This window comes from Myotis daubentonii, chromosome 10 (genome assembly GCF_963259705.1).
Source record: "Myotis daubentonii chromosome 10, mMyoDau2.1, whole genome shotgun sequence".
Classification (NCBI taxonomy): Eukaryota; Metazoa; Chordata; class Mammalia; order Chiroptera; family Vespertilionidae; genus Myotis; species Myotis daubentonii.
In genome coordinates this window covers 23131946-23156049 of record NC_081849.1, presented here as the reverse complement: position 1 = coordinate 23156049, position 24104 = coordinate 23131946, and the positions used below count along the sequence as shown (strand labels likewise).

Here is a 24104-nt window from a genome sequence, read left to right as displayed (position 1 = left end):
TTTCTCTCTTGTGTTCCTAAAGGAGCATGTGCTGTTTACCTCCATCATGGCACTTACAATACTGCACAGTGGTTATCTGTTTGTGTACCTGTCTTCTCTCATTCACTTATTTATCTTATTCATCCTTAGCACACAGCATAGTACCTGATATATTGTAAATGATCAGTTTGTGTCTATAATTTGAATCAGTATATCAGTGAGTATAAAAGCAGGTGATAATTTCCTTCGGGTGCTGGATCCCTGACTCAGAGAAAACCAACAACTCTGTTGGGGAAATCTGTGGGTTTATGGCTAGGATGTGTGAGGAACAATAGGACAGGTAGGAATATTTGTGATAAAATCTTTATGTCATGCCTCATTTTATCCTGGGCACTTTCCTCTGGAGGATTAATGGTAAAGACTGGGTAGGTAACCCAGGCTATAGACACTGGGGCTTTGCAGTAGTTTTCAGGGACAGTGGTTTCTCCATCCTGTTGAGGGTGGCAAGAGACAATTTTAATTATAACTACTATTCAGCATTTATTATGTGGCAGCAGCTCTGTACTTTTTATAATTATATGACTATTATATATGATTATACATTATGTAATAAATATATAATTATGTTACTGAACTTTCACAACACTTTGAGGTAAGTAAGAGTACCCACATTTTACAGATGGTAAAGAAACTATTCTTTTTTAACTTTTAATTTTGGAATAATTTCAAACTTAAGAATTATAAGAATACTACAAACATCTCTCATACATCCTTCACTCAGCAGATTTTACCCTTAATTTGGATTTGTCTGCTGTGTCCTTCTGATTAGATTTAGTTATACATTTTTGGGAGGACTATTGTAGAAGTGCTCTTTTCAGTATCACATGAGAAGGGACCTGCTACCAGCCTGATTCCTTTTTTTATCAATTTTTTCCAAAGGGAGGAGGATTATATGGAGAAGATAAGGAACTGCTTGTTCTCTAGGTCAAGGCAGAGGGTATTTCCATAGGAATTCTAAATTTTAGCTTCTCTGATCGTCTTTGTTCTCTCTGAGCAGAGCTCCTTGATCTTACAGTTAACAGCAGCCTCTCTCAGGATCTGGGCCCCTCTAAGTTAAAATGTATATTAACTGGGCCATTCTTTGAGGCAGCTACACGATCACATGCTAGATGGAGGTGTAGAGGGAAAGGAATGTCTCTTTGTACCCTTACCAGGCTTGAAGAGCACAGATGGGGTCAATCTCAGTCACATACACAATGGAGCCCATGGCTTTCAAGGCAGCACAGCACCCCTTCCCCACCTGAAAATGGGAGAAAGTACACATAATAAGGAAAGTCAATGAGAAAAGTTTCTCAAAGTTTCTGGTAAAGTGTACCCCACTTTTTGCCCCCAAAGAAATTTCACTGAATAGATTCATGCTTGGGGAAAAATAAGAAAAACAAATAAATGAATGCAGTTCATAAACAAACTCCTAGCTCCTGCTTAGCACATGCATGTGCATAAGAAACACCCACAGTCACGATTCATAATAAAAACTCAAGCTAAAAGAACATCACAAACAGTACACTGGAACAGTTAGAAAATCAACTTAAGAAAAAATGGCAAAAATGAAGAGGGAAAAAGAAACATTGTAATTGAACCAGAGAGTCTCTAAAGTTATCCCACTCCCCCATCTAAAATGATAAATGAATGTACTCTTATGTCCATACAAATGAGAAATTCTAGTTTATTTTAGCAAAACACATTTTAAACACCTAACACATAATTGAAAGGGTAAACCTTACCTCTCCATAGCCACAGATCACCACCTGTTTTCCACCAAACATCATGTCTGTTGTCCTTTTAAGTCTAGTGGGGAGGGGGGAAAGTACGTCAGAAAAATCTTTTCATTTCTCCCTTGAGATTAGGTTCCTTGTTTTCATGTTTCATGGTGTGTTTTTTCCTATTTTGAAAGAAAGCCTGGTTTCATCCTAGATAAAATATTTAAAAACTAGAAAGAAAGGTTTAATAAAATAGGTATTTTCTCATTCCATGCTATCCAACCAATTGCATCTGCATGTGAGTTTTGTTTTTTCTTTCTTTCTTTTTTCTCCCTTGTCTTGGAAGTGGTGCAGAAGGGAAGCAGCTATACACTACAAAGTAACTTTTAAACATAAAAGCAATATATACAGGGTGTCCCAAAAAATGTATACATACTTTGAATAATTATTAATTCCAATGGTTAAGTCTGAAAAGAAAGAAACATCAATTGAGCTATCAGCTGTTAAAATGTGTATACATTCTTTTGGGACATCCTGAATTTATTATACAACATTTGGAATATCTGGCTTAATGAAAACATGCTAGCTTACTGAATTAGACAGACACTGATAGATCAGTACTACATTTAGTAGTATCATAGTGGCCAACAGGTCCCACATTAATTCAACAGGGAGGGTGATGGACAAGATGGAGAGGAGTTTTGAAACACGCCAACACCGACTACATGAGATAGTGAGTTTTCTGGGACGGATTACTCAGTCATGTTCTACTTCATCGCTGATTCTCTACGAACTGGAATAAAGGTCTTTCCTGTTTTCAGGGTCTCTTGGAAGAACTTGTAGGAGCAGTTTCTGGTTTCTTTTTAGGTTCAATCAGTCTCCCTTTTCTAGGAATCTTTGGCTACGCAGAAGGTTTTCAACTAAAATTAGCCTATTCTGAGGTAGACAGCTCCTACAAATATTTGTGGGTCTTTCTACTCACTGTTCTAACTGTTAATCTCTGCTGCCGAAGAGTCTATAAATGCCCCAAAGGCAAAGTAGGAATCTGTTTTTCTGAGGATTTGACAACTCCACTCAAGAGGAACCAGTATAACTCCCTAACCCAAATAAAACTCAATAAATATCAATTAAGTGCAGAGTCAATTCTTGAGTGAAAAGAGTAAGTCTAGTCTGGCTGGACTACCATATTCAAAAGTTGGCGCTTCGGAGAATGGTCCTGGAAGGGCTAACACAGCAAGGAAAATTAATAGATCATATTCTGAGCCTCCTTTGCTTTGACTACCCTCAGGCCTTTCTGCCTCTCTTCCCAACTACTACTATCTGTAGTCTTTCTTGACTACAAATGACTGTGTGGTGGGAAGGAAACTTCACCAACACTGCTACTCTGCAAATGATAAGCTGACAGACCTAGGTGAATTCCAGTTAGGTAGTGATTTCCCTGTCATCTTAGGAACCCACATTTACCTCAAGGTTCAAGGATAAGGAATAGAAAAGACCTCAGTCCAACAAGGGCCTTTTTTTGGGGTGAAGGGGGGGGGGTGCAGGAGAAGTTAGAAGTAACCTCTCTGGTGGTGTATGAGTCATGTCAAGCCTCCTAATTCTTCTAACCCCAAGATCCTCTAGAAGGGTTCCTGAAATACAATCTATTTTATAATCTGAAAACCACATCACGGATATTCTTAGTGTTCCTATCAGGTGGAACCTCAGTCTCCAGAAGACAAGAAATGACAGTTGGATGACAGATAAAATGAGAAAGTGATGGTCGAGTCCTATGGGCTCCTTGCAGGTCCCTGGTCAAAAGACACATGCTGGCACCCCATCCCCTTTCCTGCCTCCTGTGTTTTGTTTTCCTTTTTCTCTGAAAATGCTATAACGTGAATGAGTATTTCAGACATTTTTGGTTTAATATAACATAATTTTGGCATTAGAAAAAAAATTTGCACTGCTTTTTGGCATTGTAGCCCAATTACGGAAGTGTCCTCTAGGAGTCAGTGGGGCCATTCCCACACAGCTTACGGTGCAGTGTGTAACCAGCTCTTAGAGCCACAGGAGCTCAATCACTAATCCTTTCCTCATATGAACTCTCTATTGCGCTGAATGTCCTCTCTTTTCCATTGCAGCCTTCCCTGGAGCATAACTGCCTTTTCTTTAATTCCTCTTGCACTCAACTCCTCTGAGAGGAACAGCTACCCATGACCCAACTGGGAGGTTTCTCATCACCTGAAGGTGCCAATGACTCCTACTACTCAGCAGGTTTTCTGGCAGATGGTTGATGGTTTCATAATTCTTCATTAACCTTAACTTCTGTTCCATTGCTTGCATCTTACTTCATTTCATACACATCTGCTATTAAAGAATCTTTCTTACCCACCAGGTAAACACTGCTTAGGAGGGACTCTTCCATTTTTATGAACTAGTGTAGGTACCTTTATGTATCTTTTACTGAACCCAGTATAGACAGATTTTAGGCTCACAGATTTGAGAATTGAAAAATCTACAAGATACTTAGTTGTGGATGAGTAAATATTTTAATGTGTATATAGCCAGATTACTATTAATTGTATCAGGCCCAAGGCTACTTACATTACAATAACACTTAAATATGGACAAAACTAGGGACAGTTTATAAACAGACTGATAGACTGAGAATTCATTTAAATGTCCAATGTGTCTGATAATACTATTGACTCAAAGGAGTAATAATAATAGTTCAAATTTTCACTGAACACCCCCTACCCCCAAAAAAGATTTCAAAGTAAAAAGCTTCCTCTAAGATCTAACTCAATCTTAGAATTTACTGTACAGAAAATTCTGTACAGGGTTCTAGAAAGAAGAGCAAGGAATTAACATTGAATATCAGGATTCATACCTTATCTCATTTAATCCTCACAATAACTCTATGAAGTTGGTCTTACTGTCATCATTTAACAGATGAGGAAATAGGCACAGAGAGGTTAAATAACTAGTCCAAGGCCTTTCAGTTAATAAGTGATAGAACCAATAGTCAAACCAAGGTCTTTCACCAATGCCTGTGGTGTTGCAAACTGCCTGGGATCCAGATTGGTTGGTAATGTGACCCACAGGCCCTTTCTTTCCTTTCCCATTAACCTATACATGAAGGAAACCAACTTAATGGTTTCAGACAGGGAATTACTGAGTCTTCCCAGCAAGAATAAAGTTATGTCAGGGCACAAGTATAGAAACAGGAACTGGGTACTGGAATAACAGAGTATTTGGTATATATCTAAGTAGATTTTGTCAGACTTGCAATTATTACAGATTTGAAAAACTAGAAATGCCTCTGAGAATTGACTCTGTGCTCACCACAACTTTCCAGATGGCAAGAGAATTATATGATAGTTGGAGCTTAAGAACTGGCAATATGACCTAAAATAGAAACATCAGGAACCTTTCCCAAACCATCAAAGATACTTACATGTTCATAATGACTTTAGTTAGTTACTCTCAGGCTTGCTAGAGTCACCACGTTAAAAACTGCCATCAATAGACAGGGGCTAATCTGATCTTTTATATAAAATAGATTTGCTTCTAATAGTGACAGCAATGGTAGCTCTGGGTTATAAAATCTGAGTATGATGTGATGATAGATTCAGAGGTGCTACATGAATAAGTTTCAAAACTAAAACGCTAAGGACCTTACTTCAACAACTCAAGCTCATCACAAAGATAATAAAAAATTACCCGTCAAGAATAGATTCACGGCAACAGTAGAGGTTGTCAAATTTTTGTTTGGTGACTGAGTCATTCACATTCATGGCTGGAACACACAGCTTCCCAGCTTTGGATAGCTGATACAGCCTGAGGATGAGGGAAATAAAAAAGAACATAAAACAATGAGATACTGTAATCTTCTGTCAGTTCATATCAAGTTCCAGAAATATGTTGACTGGGTAGGCATGACAGCGTGAGACATGAGTAGTTTATCCTATTAGGTATATAGAGAGAAATAAAGAATATCTTTCTAGAGCAGTGGTTCTCAACCTTCCTAATGCCGCGACCCTTTAATACAGTTCATGTTGTGGTGACCCCCAATTTCATTGTTACAAATTGAACATAATTAAAGCATAGTGATTAATCACAAAACAATATGTAATTATATATGTGTTTTCCGATGGTCTTGGGCGACCCCTGTGAAAGGGTCGTTCGACCCCCAAAGGGGTCGCGACCCACAGGTTGAGAACCGCTGGCATAAATGCATTCATCCAAAGAAAGACAAGCAGTGATTGTATTACAATGACTAGAAAACACAAGGACCACACTTGTTCCCTACCCATCCCCGCCTTCACTATATTAGGTTTGTTATTTGTGTTGTTAATAAAAAAAACAAGTGTGCAGACTCAGATCTCATTACCTCATAGTGGGTTCCAGTTTTTAACCTAATGTATTCTACACGTATGTGGTTACAAGAATGTATGTCTAGGCTGCATCAAACCAGGTATGTCCATGCCAAATCTTACCTATGAACTCCAGTTACACTCTCCTCTACTATGCCCTTGATTTTCTTAAACATGTTGGGATACTTCTTATAAATCCAGTGAGTTAGATCCCCTCCATCATCCAAGATCTGCAATAATAAGCATCAATTATGTCATTCATTTTGCTGAAGGCTCAATGTTCCTAGTGCTTCTCTGGGTCTTATATCCCAATTTCCAATTGTCCATTTACAGCTATTTCAAATTTCCCACATGGTTATGTAAAGTAACTTAAAGCCAGTATGATGACCAAAACAGTCATTAGACTGAAGTAAAAGACAATGAGGGGTGAAAAACCAACTGTAATTTTAATAGCCAAATGACTTTTCACCTAATAAAGCAAAATACACAGCAATACAATGAGGATTTTCTTATGGACTAATAAATCAAGTGGTTATCTAAAATCACTAGTTCTTATTTTTTATTTATTTACTAGAGGCCCGGTGCACAAAAATTTGTGCACTGGGGGGGGGGGGAGGGGGGTCCCTCAGCCCAGCCTGTGCCCTCTCGCAGTCTGGGACCCCTTGGGAGATAACGACCTGCTGGCTTAGGCCTGCTCCCAGGTGGCAGAGGGCAGGCCCAATCCCTAGGTTCAGCCCGAGCTCAGAGCAGGGCCGATTGGGGAATTGGGGCACCGCCCCCTGTCATGCACAGAGCAGGGCGGATCAGGAGGTTGCGATGCCATCCTCAGTCACGCTCAGGGTAGGGCTGATTGGGGGATTGGGGCACCGCCCCCTGTCACACTCAAGGCAGGGTCGATGGGGAGGTTGCGGCGCCACCCCCTGTCACGCACAGAGCAGGGCCAATCAGGGGGTTGGGGCGCTGCCCCGTCACGCACAGAGCAGGGCCCATCAGGGGGTTGAGGTGCCGCCCTCTATCACCCACAGAGCAGGGCCAATCAGGGGGTTGGGGCGCCGCCACTGTCACACTCAGGGCAGGGCCGATGGGGAGGTTATGGCTCTACCCCGTCACACACAGAGCAGGGCCCGTGGGGGGGGGGGGGTTGGGGCGCTGCCCCCTGTCACACACAGAGCAGGGCCGATCGGGGGGTTGGGGCACCGCACCCTGTCACACACAGAGCCGCAGGGCGATCAGGGGGTTGGGGAGCTCCCCCCTATCAGGCACAGAGCAGGGCTGATCAGGGGGTTGGGGCGCCTTCCCCTGTCACGAACAGAGCAGGGTGGATAGGGAGGTTGTGGCCCCACCCCCTGTCACACACAGAGCCGCAGGGCGATCAGGGGGTTTGGGCGCTGCCCCCTGTCACGCTGAACCCGATGCCGGGAGGCCTCACGGCTCCGCTGATCCCGGTGCTGGGAGGCATATTACCCTTTTACTATATAGGGTAGAGGCCTGGTGCACGGGTGCACGGGTGGGTGCCGGCTGGTTTGCCCTGAAGGGTGTCCTGGATCAGGGTGGGGGTCCCCACTGGGGTGCCTGGCCAGCCTGGGTGAGGGGATGATGGCTGTTTGCAGCTGGTCACACACCCTTCGGGGTGGGGGTCCCCACTGGGGTGCCTGGCCAGTCTGGGTGAGGGGCTGAGGGCTGTTTTCAGGCTGGGGGTGACTGAAGCTCCCAACCGCTCCTTTTTTTTTATTTTTCATTCTGGGCCAGCTTTAGCTTTGAGGCTTGGCTCCAAGCTCTTAGGCCTCCGCTGCTGAAAATAGGTTTCTGGTCTTTGCTTACAATGTTGCGATCCTGCTGGCTGAAGCCCTACGGACTAAAGTAGGTTTCTGGGGTTTTGTTTAGCTTCTATATTTGTTACATAGTTGCTTAGAGTTGCAGCTCAGAGGCCTGCAGTGGCAGGCGGGGAACATTGGAGTTCTCCGTCACTGAAGCAAGCAAGCCTCATGTTAGTTTCAAGCTGCCTGGCTGCCGGCCGCCATCTTGGCTGGCAGTTAATTTGCATATCACCCTGATTAGCCAATGGGAAGGGTAGCGGTTGTACACCAATTACCATGTTTCTCTTTTATTAGACAGGATTGATTTTAGAGAGAGAGGAAGTGGGGGCGGGGGGAGAGAAAGAAAATAGGTTTGTTGTTCCATTTATCTATGTGTTCATTGGTTGCTTCTTGTATGTGCCCTGACTGGAGATCGAACCCACAACCGTAGTGTATCAGGAAGATGCTCTAACCAACTGAGCTACCTGGCCAGGGCCTGAACCACTAGTTTTTGAATGTACTGTAAATATTCAGAAAGCCTAAATTTGGTATGAGAATATTTCTATTGATTAAATTTAGTACTTTAAATATAATCAGTCAAAGCTTGGTTTAAATAGAGTCAGATAATTAGTCTTCCTCCCAGAACAATGACTCATAAAACTATATTCATTAATCCTTTACTTCTCCCAAAGTACAGGCACTCTCCTATCCAAAATATTAGGCAGTACTGTAAGGTTTTGCCTAGCACAATCTCACACTCTCTATAACCAAATTAAAAATAACCAGGGAACTGTGCAGCATGTAGGTGTGCAAGCAAGCAGGCCTCTGAACAGCTAGCTCATCACTATTTCAGGTTGGGATTAAAGAGAAACACAATGCTGTGCCCACTGGAGCTTTCATCACAAAGGAAAAGTTTTTGAATTATAAATAAGCTAAAGAAAGATCAGCTTAGCATACTATTAGGCACCAGGCTGTGGAATTTCAGCCCTTTGCTTAGCTGTTAGAAATGCTTGGCAAGACGTTTCAAATTGTTATACCCATCCTCCTGGAAAGTCCCACAGAACTAAGTTGCCCTCTACTGGCATGCACCCATTTTGCAGTTCATCAATTATCAACTCTACTGCAAGTGCCAAAAATGCCATCCTGGACCTCTGGGCACACAAAATCCCCAACCTCACGTCTACCACATGATCTCTTTTTTGCTTCTGCTCTTGCTATTGATCTATTTTCTCTGACTCAACTAAACTGTACTTGAGAGCAGAGATCCAAGACAGAGCTCTCACTAAAATGTTGCACTTGCTCCACATTCTAAGTTTGTGCTCCATTTTCTCTCAGTAGAAACCTCAGAACAGATGCCCTAAGAAACAGAAAGGCTCCTCTAAGTTTTTCTCGCCTTTCCTGCATGTTTGAAATCCCTCATGGAGTTTTCCTTTTATAGCTTCTGATTCCCTAACCACACAAAAGATCAGAGACAAAAAAAAAGACCGAGCAATTGGAAGCTCTGTGTCTTAAGTCCCACTATTCTCATCCACTTCTCCCTTTTAACACAGGCAGGCAAATGCTATTCCTAACATGGACTTAATGAATGTAGCCCATGATTCTCACCATGTAACTCTATTACAGAAAATTCTTGTCATCAGGGAATCTTCCTGAGGTTGGAAAGCAAGGAAAAGTATTAGATCTTGACAGACTCCAAAGAGATATAGGTCCTGTTTTCTGGGGGTGACAACTGTTTTCATCCTTGTCTTACTCTCTTCATTACCCTTTTCAGTAGTTCATGCTGGCTCTATAGTCTACAAAAGCTTTCTGGGAACAATCCCATGTGCTCCTTGTGTTCATGACTATAAAATTAGTTATATTTCCAGCAGAAATCCCCTGGCATATCTTCTTTATTGCCTGTCAGTCATACTCCCTCCTATAACTGTTGGAATGAGCTGACTCATCTTACAGCTGACTCCTCCATCCCTTTCAGGATATGAAGGCTTTAACCCAGCTCCCTCAAATCAGCACTTGGTGCACGGTGATCTGAATCACCGAATCCAAAAAGATAGGCTGCTTTTTCCAGCTGTGAACCAGGTGAGGCCTGCTCTGCAGGATTTAACAGCAAGCAAGAGATGGACTACAGCTTCAAGGATTCTTTTTCAGTTGATTCCTTAATTTCTCTTCTCACTCATATGCAGAAATGTTTGTAAAGTAGGAGTACCTCATACTTTGTGCAGTTTTTTTCTTTATTTGCAAATCTGGTGTAAGGAAGGTGCTCCAGCCTACTAAGCTACTCACCCAGGGCCGGACCTTATTTGCAAATCTAATATGCTATCAACCTTCAAGAATTTGATCTTTTAAAAAATAAAACAATTTTAAAAAACAAAAATAAAAAACCTAAAACTTTATCTAGTTATCTTTCTCAGTGTAGAATGAATAAAGCAAAAAATCTGAACTTGGAAATCCTTCATGTTTACTATAAATATAGCATATGATTCTAGAGAGAAAGCTAGGTACCACAGGAGGGGTGTGTGTGTATGAGAGAGTGCGTATGTTTAGATTATTGTTGGTAGGGGATGGTAGTAAGAGGTGGTAGAAAATGGTAACTCATCAATCTTACTTTTTAACTAGCCTTGAATGAATGCTGAGCAGTATTTGTTTTTTAGTTTTTTTTATTTTATTTTATTTATTTATTTATTTTTAGTATTTGTTTTTTAAATCCTCACCCAAGGATATGTTTTTTTTGTTTTGTTTTTATTGAGTTTAGAGATAGAAGAAGGGAGAGGGAGAGAGAGAGAAACAACTATCAGTTGTCTCCCATAAGTGCCCTGACCTGGAATTGAACCTGCAAACTTTTGGTGCATGGGGCAATGGTCAATCAACTGAGCCACCTGGCCAGGGCTGCTGAGCAGTATTTTAATGTTGTAGTGAATATGAATGGTTCTAAGATTAGCACTAACAATTACAGTACATTGAGGCTATAAAGAGATTCAATATTCTTGGGGTGCCTGAGCATAAGTATCTAGTTCTGTTGGAAGCCCAGGTACATCAGATAGAAAAGGAGTCCTTTTTCTTTTTTCACTGTTGGGAAACCCTCTCCTAAGCCAGAGCCTCCCTCTCTACCTCTCCTTTCCATCCCCCTAGAGAACTGTGTTAGCTGAAATCGAACCCACCATGTTTGGCTGCCAGCCCTCCACATTCACACATCTATCGATGCACCACCAAAAGTCATCTTCTGACTCTCCTTTCCAGGCAAAGACAGGAAATCCTGAGAAAAAGGAACAAAGAGAAATCATTAAAGCCTAAAAACAGGGGCTGACCCTAAATTCTGGCAAGACGATGCTGGTTTTCCTCAATTACAAACTCATTCTTCTGTACTATACTCCTTGGATTGACTTTCTTCACTGATTAGTATTGACTTCAGTTCCTAATCTACTCCTTTGGTGGTCATTTTGCTCATTAGACTGAAGAGGACAACAAAAGGGACAACAGTATGATGGAGATTAAACATATGACTAAAGGGAAAAAAAGGAGAAGCTAGAAACAAGTACATGTTGATCCAGTCCAATTGGAATTCTCACCATTTCCCAACCACACTTTGATTTCTAACTTCCATACTTTAGTCATCCCATCCTCCATCAGGAAAAACCTACACTTTTCTCCATCTGTTAAAATGTTTATTATTTATCACACTTCATGGCCCAGTTAAGTGTCATGTTACCAGTGAAGCCTGATTAACTCAGCTGGATGTGAACTCGTGGAATCGAAACTTTTATGAACGCCCTGTTTGAGCACTGAATTTGGATTTATGATCTGTTGTGGCTTTATCATCTACTAGTGGCCTGTTGCACGAAAATTCACGCAATAGGCCTTCCTTCCCCTGGCTGCCGGCACCATTTTTTCTCCAGCACCTGGGACCCAGGCCTTTGGTTCGGCCGCAGCAGCGAGGCTTGGCTTCTCTGCTCCGGCTGCTCCCAGCCCCTCCTTTTTTTTTTTTTTTTTTTCCAGCTCCAACAGCAGAGCCCAGGGAGGACTGGAAGCCTGGGGCAACCCAGGCCCCCAGCCCCTCCTTGAGCGGAGTCCAGGGCCGGTGGGAAGCTTGGCTTCCTCCGTCGCTGGGAGCAACCCAAGCCTCCTGCTCGCTCCAGCTCCGTGGATGCCGCCATCTTCAGTCATCTTCAGTCTTCGCTCTGTGCCTGCATATGCAAATTAACCACCATCTTTGTTGGGTTAATTTGCATAGTCACTCTGATTGGCTGGTGGGTGTAGCAGAGTGGCGGAGTGATGGTTAATTTGCGTGTTTCTCTTTTATTAGTGTAGATGCTCTTGTACTATCATTATCTACAAATGTGTCTCTTCTCCTCTTGGACAAATAAGATTCTGAGGGCAAAAACATTGACTCATTTGTTCTTAATATCTCTTATAGGAGGCATAATAAGCATTTGTTGAAAAAAAAAAGACTGCATGTACAATTCATTGGGCTATATATTTAATATTTGTGTATTTTTCTACATATATTTTACACAATAAAAATTTTATGAATGAAAGAATGAATGTAAATGAAGAAACAAATGAAATGCTAAAAGTGCTAGCAAAAGGAGAGACATGCATGCACTAACCAGCTTTCTCCTCATTTCTCAAGAGCTCTGAAGCAAGGGTTTGGTTCCCTGATCAGTGTTATGCTGCTAGGGAGTGAGGAGAAAAAACTAGCAAAATCCAACTTCTCTATTTCTTGGTCCTTCAAGTGTCAGTGGCTGTTGTGATCAAATATTAATCTTTCAGGTCAAATGCTGAAGCAGAAGCACCAAACATTAAATCAGAGCAAACTACTGAAAAACCAACAGGACCACAACACTATGGCTTAAGCCTTTTCTTTTCTAATCCATATTACCTTAGAGTGGTACTCTAATAATTAGCAAATCAAGGCAAAGCATTAACTAATAAAGGATTATTAGACTTAAGGAGATATTTGCAACTGTAAATATCTTCTGTATGGAAGCAAGAAAGATCAAAGTGTAGTTGGGAAATGGTGAGAATTCCAGTTACCAGGTAAACCTAGTTCATATCTTACCTATTAATAGATAAACATGTAAATTGACTGTACCTTTGCTACACCAACCAGCCAATCAGGAGAGTATGCAAATCAACGCAACAAAGATGGCGGTTAATTTGCATACATAGGCTCCAAGCGGCGGAGCGAAGCCGGACAGCCCCAGGGCCAGAGCAGCAAAGCCAGATGGTCCTGAGGCCGGAGCAGCGAAGCCGGACGGCTCCAGGGCTGGCCCTGGCCGGAGCCCGGCCAGAATGAGGCCCGGGTCCCGGGTGCCAGAGGCAAACCGGTGCCAGCAACCAAGGGAAGGGAAGGCCTATTGCACGAATCTCTTCGTGCAACAGGCCTCTAGTTTAATAAGAAAAACCCAGAAAGAGAGCAAACTCATCAAAAATTTGGATCCATTTCTACCAAGACAGCTCCTTTAATGTCAACCTTCCTTAAAGATTTATATTGAACAATGGAAGTTTTTGGAGACTTCTTTGGCTAAAGGATTTCTTTGGCTTTAGCCAAAGACAGAGAGTAAGCAAAGATCTTACCACTTTCTGCTAAAGCAGCAGCCACTTCATTGAGAGTGGAGTAGATATTGCAGGCGGCCCATCGGCACTGAGCTCCCAGAGCACCCAGAGTTTCCATGAGCACCTATATTAAAGAGAAAGCAGGAGATGAGCAACTTTTCTGTAAATCTGCTTATTTCAAATTTTAAACATATTTAAAAAAATCTAACCCACTGATTTGATCCTGATTTATTTTACTTTAATATTTAAGATAGAGATAGCATTCTTTTTAAGAAGGTAGTATATCACCCTACTGCTTTAATTAAGTTATTTTAACAATGATAAAGCTTTGGTTAAAAAGCTTGTTTTAAAATTTCCTGACAGCCCTAACTGATTTGGCTCAGTGGATAGAACCTCGGCCTGCAGGCTGAAGGGTCCCGGGTTCAATTACGGTCAAGGGCATGTACCTTGGTTGCGGGCACATCCCCAGTGGGAGGCATGCAGGAGGCAGCTGATCGATGTTTCTCTCTCATCGATGTTTCTAACTCTCTATCCCTCTCCCTTCCTCTCTATAAAAAAATCAATAAAATATATCTTTAAAAAAATTAAATAAATAAATAAATAAATAAAATTTCCCAACAGTGGTTAACTCTGAGTACTGCTAATTTTCATTTTAAAAGTTTGTATTTAGTATATTTCTATAATGTAGAAAATAGTCTCCTATACAGGCAGACCTCGGGTTACATCGGACTCGATGTACGTTGTTTCCTGGTTACATCGCCATCGCCCATTTACACTATTTATAAAAAAAAAGTTCTGTCACTTTGACATATGTACATATGTGCTTTATGATTTTTATTATTTATTTACCACAAGTAAAGGTTAGGAATTGTTATCTTTCTTTTAAATGGTTTTTACTGTTTCACTTCATTACTGCTGTGTATGTGCTCCATGTGAGTGACGTAGGTGCTTATGTAGGTGGGTTCTGACTTACAGCAAAAATCACATTACGTCGCACCGTAGAAACGGATCTCCAATGTAATCTGAGGACCTACTGTAATCTCATGCTTCAGAATCCTATACTATAGTATATTTCTATACTAAATGAAAATCCTAATTAAAAATATGCTTTAATCTAAAAGAACACTTGTAAACAACTTTAATTTTAAAAAACACTTGTAAACAACTCCACTAATGTAAGCTAACCCCCTCATATAATTTGTTCAAGGCTACACAGTAAGTTAGTAGCTGAACTACTCATATCTCTACATTTCTAGTCTATACTATCTTTCAATATCTGATTCTATTTTTTCCCCTCTTGTTTTATGTTTTTACCTTAAAGAATTTCTAAATTCCTACAACTTAGGAATTCTGAATTTGTCGAATAAAAGAATGATACAGAGACTTACTTACAAAGCAACATAAATTAACTATATGGCCCTAGCTGGTTTTGCTCAGTGGATAGAGCCTGTGGACCGAAGGGTCCTGGGTTCGATTCTGGTCAAGGTCACACACCTCGGTTGCAGGCTCCTCCCTGGCCCAGACCCTGGTCGGGGCTCCTGTAGGAGGCAACCAATTGATGTGAGACACACTCTTCTACTTTCTCTAAAAATTAATGAAAAAATATCCTTGGGTGAGGATTAAAAAAAATAATCGACACTAATAAAAGAGAAAAGAGAAACATACAAATTGGTGTCACTCCACTACGCCCACCAGCCAATCAGAGCAACTATGCAAATTAACCCAACAAAGATTGTGGTTAATTTGCATACACAGGTGCAGAGAAGCCAAGCCTCGCTGCGGCTGGACCAAAGGCCTGGGTCCCGGAGGAAAACCGGTGCCAGCAGCCAGGGGAAGGAAGACCTATTGTGTGAATCTTCGTGCAACGGGCTTCTAATAATAAAATAAATAAATTAACTATAAAAGTCATTGGGACCAAAAATATAAAAACTGTTCAAAGAACTTTGAGACAAGACTGCTGGCTATTAGGGCACAAGCAGGAGTGAAGGCAGGTAGGAATGAGAGGAGGACAGAGCTTAAACCCAACTTTAAATCAGTACCATTTAGAAGAAGTAGCTAGGAAGTCTGGTTAGAAGAAACTATGAAACATATCCAAAAATATAAATAATCCATGTCTACTAGAAACATGGATAGGAAACTGTTAACTATAATAGTTATTTCTGAAGCATGGGATTATAGGAGACTGTTTTTTGTTTTTTTGTTGTTTTTTTTTTTTTTCCCTAGAGAGATTGTTTTTCTACATTATAGATTGTGATAATGTTTGAATATTGTAAAATAAACATAATTACTTTTGTAATCAGAAAAATAGAGACTAGAAATAAAACAGCAAAATTCCTTTGTAATTAATTTTTAAAGGAAAAATAAAAAATGTGGGAAGGGTACATTAAAATGTTAAAATTGGTAAACTAGTTTTAACTACTCTGATTTTTTAAAAAAAATCTTTATTGTTGAAAGTATTACATATGTCCCCCTTTTCCCCTCATTGACCTCTTCTAGCCCCCCTCCCCCACCTAGGCCTTCATCACCCTATTGTCTGTGTCCATGGAGTATGCATATATGCATACAAGTTCTTTGGTTGATCTCTTCCCATCCATCCACCCTCCCCAGCCTTCCCTCTGAGATTCCACAGTCTGTTACTCTGATTTTGATTACTCCAGGAAAAGTAGAAAGGAAATGTGAAGGGTGGTAATACTCAGTGAGCCAGGAGGTAAAAAAGAACCTAGATATAATTTAGCAACATGAGACAGTACAGAAGCACTTACTATTTTAAGCCACCACACTGAAGTCTCATGTCCCTGCCTGGGGAAGCACAAAAAAGGTTCCAAGAGCGTTTCTGCCTCAATTTATTAGTCTATAGCTCCAAAAAGAGAGAGCTTTTCAATTTAATATATTAATTTTGGGCTGCCAAAGTACTCTTTTCCTCAGAGAACATATAACCCAGAAAAAGTTTCTTAGGGAAGATGCTAACAGCAGATGTCTGTGTCTTGAGGAATCTCTGCTGTTCTTGATGAGGAATGTGGCCAAATAAATGTTTTTTTCAGGAGACAATTTTTTGAAAGTTGATCTAGCCATAAAAATGACCTGGATCTTGCCCTAGCTGATTTGGCGCAGTGGATAGAGCATCAGCCCGTGGACTGAAGGGTCCCAGGTTCGATTCGGGTCAAGGGCACATGCCTAGGTTTCGGGCTTGATCCCCAATAGGGGGTGTGCAGGAGGAAAGCAATCAATGATTCTCTCATCATTGATGTTTCTATCTCTCTCTCCCTGTCCCTTCCTTTCTGAAATCAATAAAAATATGTGGGTTTTTTTGTTTGTTTTTTTAATGACCTGGATCTTACAAATCCTATATAAGATTCCATTCCATTTCCCAACACACCAATTTCCTATGTGGTCTCATTATGGTGGGCAACTCAGTATCTATTACATCTTTGATGGTGATTAAGTCAGTGGTTCTCAACAGAGGGACTCTGGGAAACTGTGGGGCATATTTGGTTATCACAATAATTGGGAGGATAGTGCTACTGGCATTTAATGGGCAGGGCCAGTTTGAAAGTGCAAGACAGTCTTTTATAACAAGAAGCCATGACACAGCTAGTTCATTGGAACAATTTTCAAATATTCCAATGAACTAGCTGTATTACCTTGGACAAATTACTTAAACTCTCTGAGCCTCAACTTCCTCATTTATAAATTGGAACTAGGAGTACTTGCTTTACATGGCCATTATGAGGATTAATGAACTAATACTTATTAAACTCTTAACCTAGTGCTTGGCAAGTTTCAAGCACCTAATGGCGGGGGTATTATTAACTACTAGTGGCCCAGTGCATGGATTTATGCACATTGAAAGGGAATCTGGTGCAGGTGAACCAGACTTAGGGACAACAGGGCCCCATCAGCAAGCTAATCCATGGTTGATTCTGTGAGGAATCAGGCTCCTTCCTCCCTCTTCTCTGGGTCCAGGGTGTGGGTGAACCAGTTTTGGGCCGACAGGGCCCCAGCAACAAGCTAACCTACCTGTCGGAGCATCTGTCCCCTGGTGGTCAGTGCGCGTTATAGCTACCAGTTGGTCCAATGGTCGCTTAGGCTTTTATTCTATACTAGGGGCCCGGTGCACGAAATTCGTGCACTGGGTGTGTGTGTGTGGGGGGGGGGGCCCTCAGCCCAGCCTGCCCCCTCTCACATACTGGGAGCCCTCAGGCGTTGACCCCCATCACCCTCCAATCGCAGGATCGGCCCCTTGCCCAGGCCTGACGCCTCTGACAGAGGCGTCAGGCCTGGGCAGGGGACCCTCATTTCCCCCCATCACTGGTTCTGCCCCCAGCCCAGGCCTGATGCCTCTGGCCCAGGCATCAGGCCTGGGCAGGGGACCCCCAGACCCCTCCGATTGCTGGCTCTGCCCCTTGCCCAGGCCTGATGCCTCAGCCAGAGGCGTAGACCCCCATCACCCTCTGATCACCTGATTGGCCCCTTGCCCAGGCCTGACGCCTCTGCCAGAGGTGTCAGGCTTGGACAGGGGACCCCCATCTCCCCCCGATCACTGGCTCTGGCCCCCACCCAGGCCTGAGGCCTCTGGCCCAGGAATCATGCCTGGGCAGGGGACCACCACCTCCCTCTGATTGCTTGCTCCACCCCCCGCCCAAGCCTGACGCCTCTGACCCAGGCTTCAGGCCTGGGCAAGGGGACCATCATATTCCCCCAATCCCCGGCTCCGCCCCCCACCCAGGCCTGATGCCTCGGCCAGAGGAGTTGACCCTCATCACCCTCCGATCACCAATCACCGGATCGGCCCCTTGACCAGGCCTGAGGCCTCCGGCAGAGGTGTCAGGCCTGGGCAGGGGACCCCCAGCTCCCCGCGGTTGCAGGCTCCGCCCCTGCCCAGGCCTAACGCCTCTGGCCTAGGCGTCCGACTCGGGCAGCGGGGACCTGCAGCTGCAGCGGCCCCGCGATTGTGGGCTCTGCTTTAGGCCCAGACAAGGGACCCCTAGCTCCCGGGACTGCCAGCTTCGACCGTGTCCAGCTCCCATCGCTGGCTCCACCCCTACTTCCTGCTATCACTGGCCAGGGCGGCAAAGGTGCCTGATTCTCCGATCATGGCTGTGGGGCAGGGCAAAGGCGGCCCCAGGGCCGCCTTTGCCCTGCCCCCCAGCTCTTAGCTCCCCCCTGGGTTTCTGATCACTGTCAGTGGCAGGGGGCTTCTTCCTGCTTTCCCTTTCGCCTCCCTGCATTGTGCCTACTTATGCAAATTAACCTCCATCTTGTTGGCAGTTAACTGTCAATCTTAGTTGGCAGTTAACTGCCAATCTTAGTTGGCAGTTAACTGCCAATCATAGTTGGCAGTTAATTTGCATATAGCCCTGATTAGCCAATGAAAAGGGTATCGTCGTACGCCAATTACCATTTTTCTCTTTTATTAGTATTGATAATAAAAGCCTAATATGCAAATCGACCGAACGGCGGAACGACTGGTCGCTATGACACGCACTGACCACCAGGGGGCAGACGCTCAATGCAGGAGCTGCTCCCAGCCCGCAGGCTCCAGGCCAGCCAAGGCGGGTGCCAGTGGGGGGCCCCCGATTGCCCTGATGGTCACCCCACAGATCGGCTGTGATTGCCGGACAGGTCTAGGGACTCTAACCGTGCACGAATTTTGTGCACTGGGACTCTAGTATATATAGGTTGTTAAGTGGAAAAAGGAAAGAGACTTACAGCAGTCTGAGCAGTGATGTGTGTGCAGCCCACAATTTTGGCTCCAGCCAAAGGTTTTTCTCCTTGAGCTCTCTTCCTCAAAGCCATCAGGGCTGGCATTTCTGAAAAGGCCCAATATATACACAGCAATATTAGAGAGGAGGGAATGAGAAAGAAAGAATAAAGAGAAAATTTTATTCTCTTAAGATCCTGCCCCTGATGAAATTCCCTGTTAGATTAGGTTTTTTTAAGGGATTAAGATAATAAATCTGACCTTTCTTTCATAAGGGGCTTTAGAGGCAAATGCTCCAGTGTTTTGATTTCCTATATCCCAGGCCTCTTTATCTAGTCCCTCCCTTTTCCTCCTAGAGGAGTTTCTTATAGACCTGCCAGTTGTCTCCCTCCCCACAATGCTTTTTGAGCTCAGATTATTTTTTGGTTACAAGTAGTCTTCCACATCACAATGGAATTTCATAAGCTACTAGGCCGCAGGACCAGAAAAGCGATTAATATGGACAAAAGGATACAGGCAGCTTCAGAGGAAAAGGTGCTTTCTTTCTTTACCTTGTTCAGCAATTTCAATTTCTCTTCGTCCAAACTCTGCCTGTTTGATGTTCTTGACACAGAAGTCACTGCTTCCCTTAGAGTTCTTTTGCTGCTTGTCCCTGGGTGATGTCTCATCATCAGAGCTATCTGTATATGATGCCGCTGAAAGGACAGAATAAAAAACCCTCAGGGGGAAAAATGGCTTCCTTTAAAACTACAAACCATGGAGGGAACTGAGGCTTGTCTGGTCATCCAGCACTACACACATGTACACAGCTGGTAAGCACCTAAATGGCACTGCGGAGCTGTCCCCATCATCTCCTATGGAAAGTGCTACCCAGAGGTCAGAAAGAGGAAGCCGAGAGAGGTTGTCCAAGACATTCCCCCTGGATAGCATTAACTTGGAATCTAGGGCTGCCTTTATTTTCAGAACATGTAGAGGTCCTTGGATATGCAAAAATAGAGAGATTACACCATGGTAGCAATAGGTTAAAGTTCTAAATGCAAGATCATGGTCATGAACCTAGGGGTTTCTGGGATTCTAGCTACCTTTCTTGGTCTGCTGCTTAAATGCTTGATGTAATTTGTGTTTTAGTACAATAACTAAATAGATAAGACCTAGAGAATTAGGAACCCGTGGGAAAGTAATTAAGAACCACACAAAAAGTGTTTGTCTGCCATAACAAAGCTTTCTTTTTCAAGACTGGCTCTGATGAGGCTGAACTATGCCTGCAGACCCAATTAGACATTGACAATGAAGTATTCAGCCTGCTCTCCCTTATTCCTGGCCTCCGTTGGTCCTGCATTAGGCATTTTAGAATCCCAGAGAAATGATAAATCCTCTTTGGTATAATCAAATGCTCTCACGACAAACCCATTTAGCAATACGTACACACTTTCATTGAGGATGACACCCAGAAATCAGGATTTTAAAAAGATTCCCAGGTGATTCTAATGTGCAGCCAAGGTTGAGAACCACTGCACTAGAAGGTGAGAGGTATAAGACTTTTGATTGTGCCTAATAGGCAGCAGCAGCTGCTGCTGCTATTCCCATGATTAACTGAGGTCTTTCTAGTCTTCATTTAATTCGGTAGTTGCTGGTTGTTAGCTGGATGATTTGAATCAGTTTCCTTCCTTGATTTATGTTTAAGGTTCTGTGGATAGTTTCTTCCTAAGGAGTCATCAAGGTTTTGGAGGAGGAAGGTTGGGGAACATAAAGTACTGTCTATATATTTCCCAAAGAGATAAGAAGTACTTCCATCACTTTTAAGGGGAGAAACCTGCAAAGTCTCATAGTCCCTGAGGTCTCTAGTACTCTGATCTACTTATATCCAGAGAATTAGGACATTTTTGGGATTTCTTAGCCAAGGGTCTATCTCTGGGAGGGCTGTAAAAGGCAAGTCTGACCTTGCCCTGTTAATCAGGCATGGCACTACAAAATGTTTGGGCAGTAGGGGCGTCGATGTCTCTCTTGGAGCTGGAAAACAGCCGTAGAGCAAAGTCCTAACACGAGGCAACAAGAATGAGCTGAGTCACCAGGGGAGGGGAGGAAATTAATAAATCCCCAAAGAGACTTTTGTTCTTGAAAGGAGCTAATCTGTACAAAAAGTCTGTGGTTCTCCCTCCTAGGGTGAGTGAGAGCTCAAAGTACCTTTGGCAACAGAGCCCAGAAACAGCTTCCTGGGCAGTCATCTCTTTCACTAATCAATACTCAGAATAGCTTATGAGTTGGAAGCTGAGGGAACCATGCTTCCACCACCCCAGAGAAGAAAATAACAGCCATCCCTAACCCTGATCCAATTTATAGGATAATTGCTTTTGAAGAAAGTGTTTACATTCAGAACACAGAAATTTCAAACCTTTTTCCAGAGCCATGATGATTTTTATGTCCTCAATGGCCATTTAAATATAGTGGTTATGTGTTCTGGAGTCTGACAGACTTCGGTTGAAATCTGTTTCTGTTTCCAGGTGAATAAAGTAGAGATGATACTAAACCTATTTAATAGGGTTGTTAATTCATTCATGTATTCAGTCATTCAAATTCACACAAAAATTCAACAAAATTTTATTGCATATCTGCTATGTACCAGGCACATTCTAAGTGCTGGGGATAAGGACAGAGATAGGCTGTCTTTACCCTCATTGAGTTTTCATGAAATAACTAATTATGAAAGTAATCATTTAGAGTTTCTCTTTCCTTGTGGTTACAATATGTACTATGAAGCAGATCGTACAATAGGCAGAAATGGCTTCTCAAAGTCAAGTTATTAAGAAGATTAAATAAGATAATGTAAGTAAAGTGTTTAGAGCAATGCTTGGTGTAAAGCACTCCATAAATGATACCTGATATTACCACCAGCTTTTACACATATTTTAAATGCAGTAGCACACATAACATCTTCAAGGTTTCTTATTCAGCTTTAGGATTTTGAATGGGAAAGGAGTAACATACATACAATATTATTTAACAGGTGTTTTTTTTCTACCTCTGCCATTTACTAATCTACCAAAGCATCAGGTGGTTGGGCTGGCAGTGATTGAAAAGGTTGAGGCTGGAGTCCTGACTCTACCCAGAATGGCTCTTCTCTCCTATGCCTCTTCCAGCTTCTAAAGGTGAGTCGGGGGGGGGGGGGGGGGAACAAACAGAAAACTACGACAAAACCCCCGAACTTCCCCTTAAGAGAAGCACACTAATTTTTTTTTTTTTTTCTAAAAAATATATTTTTATTGATTTCAGAGGAGGGAGAGGGGGAGAGAGAGAGAGAAACATCAATGATGAGAAAGAAAAATTTATTGGTTGCCTCCTGCATGCTCCCCTACTTCGGATTGAGCCTACAACCTGGGCATGTGCCTTGACCCAGAATCAAACCGTAACCTCCTGGTTCATAGATCGACACTCAACCACTGAGCCACACCCAGCGGGGCGAGTTCAAAATATTTTAAAGTAGGCTCCATTAGTGAGCAGTTATTTTTAACATCTAATGAAATTCTTCAGTTTAAATCCCTCAGTTTAAACTAATAATATCCCAGCTCTTTGTTCACCTGTGCTAACTCAGCCTTGACTTTTCCTAAACTAAATACATCCCTGTGAATTTATTACTCTCACATACATGGTCTTCACAATAGAAAAATAAAGTTACTCTACCAGAGATCATGATTACACTATATTCTGTATGAGATACCTCATAGAACTATTTTTTTTTTTACCATGGAGAAGCACACTAATTTTTAACTTGAGTTGTTTTCTTCCAACTCAAAGAAAAAAGTCATTTATACTACTTTCCTATTCTAAAATGAGAAAAAGCACACCCAAAAAACAGTATTCTATTTTCTTAACAGTAGTTAATTGGTTGTAGTTAATTCAACCAATGTGGGTGTGTTTGTTTTTGAGCCAAAATGAATTTGTTTTCAAAGAGCCCTTGATATAGATCTGTTATCAGGTAAGAAAGAAAAATACCAGTTGTCTAGATTGTGAAAGTATATGAATGCAAAATGGCTGACAGGCCCAGACTGAGTGTTACTTCTGCAAGCACAGTGGAAAGATTATTCCTGAACTAGTGTGACATTCATTACATAAATGAATAAAAGATTATTCCTGAACTAGTGTGACATAAATATAGTGGCAGCATACTCATTGCTGCCACTATATTTAACGTACCACATTCATGAAAAAGCTGAGATAGCCTTAAACATTTTCCTGGGGAAAAGCAGAGAAATCCAACACATATGAATACAAACACTTGAAAAGTTTCTAAAGTGTCTGTTCTTGTCAGCACACTCTGAAGCCCAGAGTCATGACTTAATTAAAAATGAATGAGCAATCACCAAGGCAATAACCTACTGAAGTGCAGGCCTGAGACCTTAGCTCTTGCTTCACCTCTAATTAGTTATGTAACCAGTTTTCAATTTATCCAACTGTAAAATAGAGTGTATAACAGAGCCCCTCTCTCCCTTTCCTCTAACTAAAACCAGAAAAAAATCTTATGAATAAATGAGATAATACCATAAAAGGTTCAACTTCTAGATAGAAAAGTAATATAAAGTACAATATAAGGTTCCCATGAGATGTTGTCTTGTTTCATGATATCCCAGGATCAAATCATAACTTGATGAATCACTAATCCACAATCTATCCCATAGAACATGCAGACATATGTTCTACGGCTCACACCTGATTAAGTCTTACCTCCTAGCAGCTGTGATATTGTGGGTTATTGCTAGGAGAAGAAGCAGTCAGACTCCTGGTTGAATTAGTCCTATTAGACTATTTTAAGTCAGGCAATTCCTCTTGGGCCCAATCTATTCATTTGGTAATGGAAATAACAGTAGGGACCTGTGTGTCAATGTGCAGCAGATTTCACTGATGAGTAACACTCTAGAAACATGTGAAAAGCTATGTTAGCAACCAAAATACAAATAAACAAAATGTT

The 24104-nt window shown here is 42.2% G+C and overlaps 1 protein-coding gene across 6 annotated transcripts in view; it reads right to left on the bottom strand.

The window, feature by feature from the left end:
- Positions 1 to 24104, bottom strand: part of AHCYL2 (adenosylhomocysteinase like 2) — a 189438-nt gene that overhangs the window by 19191 nt on the left and 146143 nt on the right. For all 6 annotated transcript variants that reach the window (XM_059711762.1, XM_059711763.1, XM_059711764.1 and 3 more), the window contains exons 3-10: positions 19693 to 19836; positions 19150 to 19250; positions 13462 to 13564; positions 11046 to 11140; positions 6218 to 6324; positions 5442 to 5558; positions 1764 to 1827; positions 1191 to 1279 (exon numbers count right to left, since the gene is read on the bottom strand). In XM_059711762.1, coding sequence (XP_059567745.1) covers positions 1191 to 1279; positions 1764 to 1827; positions 5442 to 5558; positions 6218 to 6324; positions 11046 to 11140; positions 13462 to 13564; positions 19150 to 19250; positions 19693 to 19836 — 820 coding nt within the window. The remainder of the gene's footprint in view (positions 1 to 1190; positions 1280 to 1763; positions 1828 to 5441; positions 5559 to 6217; positions 6325 to 11045; positions 11141 to 13461; positions 13565 to 19149; positions 19251 to 19692; positions 19837 to 24104) is intronic.